An 8,663-nucleotide genomic window follows, 5' to 3' on the forward strand; every position below is an offset into this window, starting at 1 on the left:
CGTCTCACAACACCAGGTTAAAGTCCAACAGGTTTATATAGCCAGTGGCTTTTGATACCAAAGAAGCCTGTTGGACTTTAACCTGGTGTTGTTAAACTTCTTATTGTGTTTAGCTCAGTCCAACGCCGGCATCTCCACATCGTGTCTGATGGAGACAGTGTAGAAGGAGCTTTACTGTGTAGCTAACCCCATGCTGTACCTGTCCTGGGAGTGTTTGATGGAGGCAGTGTAGAGGGAGCTTTAGTGTGTATCAAAATCCGTGCTGTACCTGCTCTGGGAGTGTTTGATGGGGACAGTGTGTAGGGAGCTTTACCCTGTATCTAACCCCGTATTGTTCCTGTCCTAGGAGTGTTTAATGGGGACAGTGTAGAGGGAGCTTTACTCTGTATCTAACCCTGTGCTGTACCTGTCCTGTGAGTGTTTGATGGGGGACAGTGTAGAGGGAGCTTTACTCCGTATCTAACCCCGTGCTGTACCTGTCCTGTGAGTGTTTGATGGGGGACAGTGTAGAGGGAGCTTTACTCCGTATCTAATCCTGTGCTGTCCCTGTCCTGGGAGTGTTTGATGGGGGACAGTGTGGAGGGAGCTTTACTCGGTATCTAACCACGTGCTGTACCTGTCCTGGGAGTGTTTGATGGGGAGAGTGTGGAGGGAGCTTTACTCTGTATCTAACCACGTGCTGTACCTGTCCTGGGAGTGTTTGATGGGGAGAGTGTGGAGGGAGCTTTACTCTGTATCTAACCCCATGCTGTACCTGTCCTGGGAGTGTTTGATGGGAGTCATGATGTGGAAATGTCGGCGTTGGACTGGGGTGAACACAGTAAGAGTTTTAACAACACCAGGTTAAAGTCCAACAGGTTTATTTGGTAGCAAATACCATTCGCTTTCGGAGCGCTGCTCCTTCGTCAGATGGAGTGGAAATGTGCTCTCAAACAGGGCACAGAGACACAAAATCAAGTTACAGAATACTGATTAGAATGCGAATCCCTACAACCAACCAGATCTTAAAGATACAGACAATGTGGGTGGAGGGAGCATTAAGCACAGGTTAAAGAGATGTGTATTGTCTCCAGACAGGACAGCCCGCAAGTCCAGGAGGCAAGCTGTGGGGGTTACTGATAATGTGACATAAATCCAACATCCCGGTTTAGGCCGTCCTCATGTGTGCGGAACTTGGCTATCAGTTTCTGCTCAGCGACTCTGCGCTGTCGTGTGTCGTGAAGGCCGCCTTGGAGAACGCTTACCTGAAGATCAGATCAGGATATTTAAAAGTGATTGTGATAAATCTTGTTTTGGATTAATCTTAACAATGGAAAGATAGGGATTAATCTTTGATTCAGAAGTATGGGGTTTTGATGTGATGACATTCATTTGAGAAAATGTACTATGCCCCATTTTGAAACAAGAAGAGAGTTAACCCATTCTGTCCCACACAGGATGGATCTTTGTGTTACAAGATTTTGTGGTAACTTTCAAAGAGTAAAATCATTAGCTTCGATCAAAACATTTAAAAAAGGGGGTAGACAAAAGGTGGGAAACTATAGGCCGGTTATCTTAACTTCTGTAGTAGGGAAAATGCTTGAATCTATCATCAAGGAAGAAATAGCGAGACATCTGGATATAAATTGTCCCATTGGTAAGATGCAGCATGGGTTCATGAAGGGCAAGTCATGTTTGACTAATTTGGTGGAATTCTTTGAGAATATTACATGTACAGTGGACAATGGGGAACCTGTGGATGTGGTGTATCTGGATTTCCAGAAGGCATTTGACAAGGTGCCGCAGACTGCTACATAAGATAAAGGTGCACGGTGATAAAGGTAATATATTAGCATGGCTAGAGGATTGGTTAACTAACAGAAAGCAAAGAGTGGGGGTAAATGGGTGTTTTTCTGGTTGGCGATCAGTGACTAGTGGTGTGTCTCAGGGATCGTAGAAACATAGAAACATAGAAAAACTACAGCACAAAACAGGCCCTTTGGCCCCACAAGTTGTGCCGAACATATAATATATATCCCTACCTTTTAGGCCTACCTATAACCCTCCATCCTATTAAGTCCCATGTACGCATCCATGAGTCTTAAAAGACCCTATTGAGTTTGCCTCCACCACCACTGACGGCAGCCGATTCCACTCGCCCACCACCCTCTGTGTGAAAAACTTCCCCCTAACATTTCCCCTGTACCTACCCCCCAGCACCTTAAACCTGTGTCCTCTCGTAGCAGCCATTTCCACCCTGGGAAAAAGCCTCTGAGAGTCCACCCGATCTATGCCTCTCAACACCTTAGACACCTCTATTAGGTCTCCTTTCATCCTACGTCTCTCCAAGGAGAAAAGACCGAGCTCCCTCAGCCTATCCTCATAAGGCATGCCACTCAATCCAGGCAACATCCTTGTAAATCTCCTCTGCACCCTTTCAATCTTTTCCACATCCTTCCTCTCGTGAGGCGACCAGAACTGAGCACAGTACTGCAAGTGGGGTCTGACGAGGGTCTTATATAGCTGCATCATTATCCCCGGACTCCTATACTCAATCCCTCGATTGATAAAGGCCAGCACACCATACGCCTTCTTAACCACCTCCTCCACCTGCGGGGCCGATTTTAGAGGCCTGTGGACCCTTCTGATTCTCTACAGTACTAAGAGTCTTTCCCTTTATATTGTACTCCTTCATCCCATTTGACCTGCCAAAATGGACCACTATGCGTTTATCAGAGTTGGGACCGCAATTGTTTGTGATTTACATCGATGTTTTGGAGTTGGGGACCAAGTGTAGTGTGTCAAAATTCGCAGATGACACTAAGATGAGTGGCAGAGCAAAGTGTGCAGAGGATGCTGAAAGTCTGCAAAGGGATATAGATAGTCTAAGTGAGTGGGCAAGGGTCTGGCAGATGGAGTACAATGTTGGTAAATGTGAGGTCATCCAGTTTGGTAGGAATAACAGCAAAATGGACTATTATTTAAATGGTAAAAAATTGCAGCATGCTGCTGTGCAGAGGGACCTGGGTGTCCTTGTGCAAGAATCTCAAGGAGTTGATTTGCAGGTGCAGAAGGTAATTAAGAAGACAAATAGAATTTTGTCCTTCATTGCTAGAGGGATGGAGTTTAAAAACAGCGAGGTTATGTTGCAGCTGTATAAAGTGCTGGTGAGGCCACACCTGGAGTACTGTGTACAGTTTTGGTCTCCTCACTTGAGAAAGGATATACTGGCACTGGAGGGGGTGCAAAGGGGATTCACTAGGTTGATTCCGGAGTTGAGAGGTTTGGCTTATGAGGAGAGACTGAGGAGACTGGGGCTATACTCATTGGAATTCAGAAGAATGAGGGGAGATCTTCTAGAAACATATAAGATTATGAAGGGAATAGATAAGATAGAAGTAGGGAAGTTGTTTCCACTGGCACGTGAAACAAGAACTAGGGGGCATAGCCTCAAAATACGGGGAAGCAGATTTAGGACTGAGTTGAGGAGGAACTTCTTCACACAAAGGGTTGTGAATCTGTGGAATTCCCTGCCCTGTGAAGCAGTTGAGGCTACCTCATTGAATGTTTTTAAGGCAAGGATAGATAGATTTTTGAACAGTAAAGGAATTAAGGGTTATGGTGAGCGAGCGGGTAAGTGGAGCTGAGTCCACAAAAAGATCAGCCATGATCTTATTGTATGGCTCGAGGGGCCAGATGGCCTACTCCTGCTCCAAGTTCTTATGTTCTTATGTTCTAACATAGCAGAGGGGAGAGAGAGCATTCAGGCATTTAGCAAAGAGTTACGTAAGGCAGAATGGGAGTGTGAGTTTAATGATTGGTAGATTGGTAAGAAGAAAGAGGTAAGGGAAATGATCCAGTGGAATAAATGAACACTTAAAGAAAAGGAACAGGTAAGCAAGGTACAGATGAGGTAGAGGCAGCTGAGGGACTTCACAGGTGCATTCTGGGAGAAGTCAGACCAGCAACATCTACGAAGAAGCAGGAAGTGGAAGAACATCTCTAGAGATAAACAGGAGTTACAGCATCTGGTAGAGGCGGCTGAGGGACTTCACTGGTGCACCAGGGTTGGAGAACTGTGAAATCCTTCTTTGAGTCTCCATCGCTCTGGTGGAAAACAATCAAGGACAACATCAAAAGGTTTTTCATCCGCAAAGGGGTTCAGAAGGCCAGGGAGAGATGGGGGGAAATGTCCCGAATCCAGAAAAGCATGCAGGAGCTACTCCATCTGCAGTCGTTGGGGGTTGGTGTCAAGGAGGATCTCTGGGAGGTGAAGAGCCGGCAAGCCTCGCTCTTTGCCTCGGAGGCCTCCAAGGTCATCTTCTGGTCCAGGGTCTGCTCCGTGGAGCAGAATGGAACGTGCTCGCGTCTCTTCTTCCAAAAGGTGCACAGAAGATGTTGCTGGTCTGACTTCTCCCAGAAGACAAGCACCAAGACCTAGCTTGGCTGGTGGGGAGAAGGGCACTCCCCTTCAGATCCCTCATGCACGCTCGAGGTTTCAACACAACCGCACGCTGCCCTCGAACCGGCTGCGGGGCTGATGAGATGGTCGCACACCTCCTTGTGGAATGTGCCTTTGCAAAGAAGGTCTGGAGTGAGATGCAGTGGTATTTGTCGAGGTTCATCACGGGCAGCTCGGTGACGCAGGAGTCTGTGCTCTACGGGCTGTTTCCAGGGATGGGGGACTCTGTGCTCTACGGGCTGTTTCCAGGGATGGGGGACTCTGTGCTCTACGGGCTGTTTCCAGGGATGGGGGACTCTGTGCTCTACGGGCTGTTTCCAGGGATGGGGGACTCTGTGCTCTACGGGCTGTTTCCAGGGATGGGGGACTCTGTGCTCTACGGGCTGTTTCCAGGGATGGGGGACTCTGTGCTCTACGGGCTGTTTCCAGGGATGGGGGACTCTGTGCTCTACGGGCTGTTTCCAGGGATGGGGGACTCTGTGCTCTACGGGCTGTTTCAACAGACACGATACGCAGTGGACTATCAGTTAGCACAACAAGGGGGAGTGTGTACAATTATAGGCAATAAATGCATAACCCATGTCACAGATGAGTCTGATAACATTACACAGGTCATCAATAGCATCAGAGAACAACTTGATAGCTTCAGACGGGGACCCAAGGAAGGAAGTAACTGGCTGGAATGGCTAGTGGGGGGGTCCTGGGAATCTTACTTATTACATGGATTGGTCATACTCATTTCCATTGTAATTGTCCGTTGTCTGATTGTTGGATGCCTAAAAGTCTGTTGCAAGGTGTCTTGTTGAAGTTGTACAAGACATTGGTAAGGCCACACTTGGAATACTGTGTGCAATGCTGGTCATCCTTTTATAGAAAGGATATTATTAAACTAGAAAGAGTGCAGAAAAGATTTACTAGGATGCTACCGGGACTTGATGGATTGAGTTATAAGGAGAGGCTGAATAGACTGGGACTTTTTTCTCTGGAGCGTAGGACGCTGAGGGGTGATCTTATAGAGGTCTATAAAATAATGAGGGGCACAGACAAGGTAGATAGTCAATATCTTTTCCCAAAGGTAAGGGAGTCTAAAACTAGAAGGCATAGGTTTAAGGTGAGAGGGGAGAGATACAAAAGTGTCCAGAGGGGCAATTCTTTCACACACAGAGGGTGGTGAGTGTCTGGAACAAGCTGCCAGAGGTAGTAGTAGAGGTGGGTACAATTTTATCTTTTAAAAAGCATTTGGATAGTTACATGGGTACGATGGGTGTAGAGGGATATGAGCCAAATGCGGGCAATTGGGATTAGATTAGGGGTTTTAATAAAAAGGGCAGCATGGACAAGTTGGGCCGAAGGGCCTGTAAACCTCTATAACTCTATCGTAATTGTTAAAAGGTACCAACCCTCTCTTTAGTATCGCCTGTTGCAGAGGACTCAGTTCGTCATGATATAATTGGAGGAAGGCTGGGGTCTGTCGATCGGCATTAGGCATGCCGCTATAGAAACATAGAAAAACTACAGCACAAAACAGGCCCTTCGGCCCCATAAGTTGTGCCGAATATAACGCTACCTTTTAAGCCGACCTATAACCCTCCATCCTATTAAGTCCCTATGTGCAAGGAAAGCTTCAAACTTCCTGTTCGCATATACTTGTGCTCCTTCTCCTTTGTTTTGGGTGACCTCTATGATGGCACTCCAATTTACGGGAACCTGACGTCAGCCTTAAAAGCCAGGAAGTCTTGCACCTGTTGCTGGGCGTTTGTGGTCAGGTCCGCACACCAACTTCCATCCTGGTGAGCAGCCTGCAATCGCAGCCAGTAGTTTTCAGGCATTTTTGTTCTAACTCGCCCCGTAACATCCCGATTGTGGAGGCGATGGCAGACCTGTATTTCTTTAAGCCTCTCCCAGAAAACTGCGTTACTACTGCGAGGCTTCAGTACGGGCAATTTATCCAACAATGCCATCGTCTCCCCAGGGGATAGGGAGACATATGTCATCCGCAACTGTGGTGGTCGTGCGGGTGCCCCGGGGCTATTCCCCGTATTCCCTTTTGAGCAGGAATCACTGGGATGTATTCAATCTTTACAGGGGCTGCTGTAATCTGAGTCTCTGGGGCATCAGGTGGCGGAGCGTCCCCCTGCCTCCCTAAACCTTTACTGAGCATCTCTACCTCGTCGGTATAGGGTGGAGCACTCGGGATTTGTTCTGTGAGTGCTGGCAACACTGTCTGTCCTGTCATAACTGACAGCTGCTGTTTTCTACTGTTAACACATGCATTTACTTTTTCTGTCAGAATTACATGGGCACGGAGTATTAAAACTAATGCCTTTTCATCCTTTTCTTTCTTTTCTGCCTTCCAACACTCCCTCTGGTGTTCTGGGGGTCGTGGGGCTTCCAACCTGATTTGATCATTTTGTCAATAACTTATTTTTCTCCGTGGGTCAAGAAGCCTTCTGGCCCCCATTCCAGCTCGCTTTCGTTACTTGTCATAATTGGGGACGTGAACCGCTCTCAGAGGTCCACGCTTATGTCCACGCTACTTGTAGTGGACACGTCTCTTAGCTAATAGTCTGTCACAAGTCAGTTACTTATTCCAATACAATAAATAATATCCAACAATGCCTCCATCTCTTAACGAACTACCCACCGCCATTTTGTCTGCTGGCCACACCCTCTTCACAATTTCGGAATTCGTCAGTCGCCGAACACCACCTGTGTCCCGGGATAAGTCTATACTTATAATGAGTAAATATACTCACCCAGTTCTCTGATGGTATTGGTTGACTGAGGAATCTGAGTCACAGCACTAAACTGTTAGCAGGAGAGACTCTCAAAGAAATCACTCAGCGCTCAGGGTTGGGTCTCGCATCAAACGGTTTATTTTCGCCGGCGGGGAGATGGCTTCTGTTAAACCCAGTGCCTCTCTCCAACCAACAAAGGAAAAACATCCATTCTTATACATTTTTCAAACATCTACACAGGCCATCATGGCTGGACCTTGTCCAATAATATTGATGACAGATTACATACAGCAGCCACATATCCAATGAAAAAGGCATTACGTAAGGTGGGCTTATGCATGATCAGCTCGTGGTCTCATGGACACGACTCATGGCACATCATCAATATTATCTTTCTTTCTCCATCTGGAGTCCTTGAGTGTACAATACTCCTTGTCCAGTGGGCCTCCTTATCATCTCCCATGACTATCCTCCCTAATCCTCCGTGTCTGGTTTTGATCCGAGACCTCAGATCATAGACTGGTACCAGTCACCAGTATCTGTGGTCTATTGTGGACAAGCTTGTGCTCAAGCCAGCTAGTGGTGTTCAGGAATGTGGCTAAAAGCTAGCATCCATCTTGTGTCGTTTTAGTATCCTGAGCTCCTGTTAACATGCTGGAGTTTTCATGCATCCCCTTTGTGATCGTATAACAGTAAATTCACACATATTTATTCTATATTATTCCGACTAATATAAATTGCTCTACAGGTACTTTGAATATAAATTGTAATACAGGCACCTAAACCAAGGATATTGTTCCCTCTAAACCGATTCTTTAAGTCTCCCTTCAACAATGGGGACAGTATAGAGGGAGCTTTACTCTGTATCTAACCCCGTGCTGTGCCTGTCCTGGAGTGTTTGATGGGGACAGTGTAGAGGGAGCTTTACTCTGTATCTAACCCCGTGCTGTACCTGTCCTGGGAGTGTTTGATGGGGACAGTGTAGAGGGAGCTTCACTCTGTATCTAACCCCGTGCTGTACCTGTCCTGGGAGTGTTTGATTGGGACAGTGTGGAGGGAGCTTTACTCTGTATCTAACCGTGTGCACTGGGGAGTTTTTGATGAAGATAAAATATAGAGAACGTTTTAAAATCTCCATTAAGGAAGTGAACAAACAGAGAATGGTCTGATTCTGGTTACAGGGACAGGAAGGTTTATATTTAACAGTTGTTGATGTTTAAATAAATTGCTTCCTGTATAGTTTTCATTGTTATTTATTTGTTTCTGGTAAATGTGAAGAATGTGCTCTATAATGGACACCGAGGAATGCACACAGGCAGGTTTGGGACATGGAAAAAGCCACAGGCAGCTGCAGCCAGGTTTGGGCAAGTGGAATGTATCACTCCCTCAGGGCAATGCTACCTGTGTCAGTTCACTCCAGCCCCACCTTCCCCATAGGATTCGATGGCTCTGGTGAGGAGCTCTCTCTGAGAGGCACACGTCTG

At 46.8% G+C, this 8,663-nt stretch overlaps 1 protein-coding gene across 1 annotated transcript in view; it reads right to left on the reverse strand.

Moving 5' to 3' along the window:
- The window catches only part of LOC144487450 (uncharacterized), a 142,169-nt gene extending 135,767 nt beyond the window's left edge, over window positions 1–6,402 (reverse strand). The window contains exons 1-2 of the mRNA XM_078205528.1: window positions 6,154–6,402; window positions 4,203–4,389 (exon numbers count right to left, since the gene is read on the reverse strand). Coding sequence (XP_078061654.1) covers window positions 4,203–4,389; window positions 6,154–6,402 — 436 coding nt within the window. The remainder of the gene's footprint in view (window positions 1–4,202; window positions 4,390–6,153) is intronic.
- Window positions 6,403–8,663: the final 2,261 nt, after the last annotated feature.

This window comes from Mustelus asterias, unplaced genomic scaffold (assembly GCF_964213995.1).
Source record: "Mustelus asterias unplaced genomic scaffold, sMusAst1.hap1.1 HAP1_SCAFFOLD_799, whole genome shotgun sequence".
Lineage (NCBI taxonomy): Eukaryota > Metazoa > Chordata > Chondrichthyes > Carcharhiniformes > Triakidae > Mustelus > Mustelus asterias.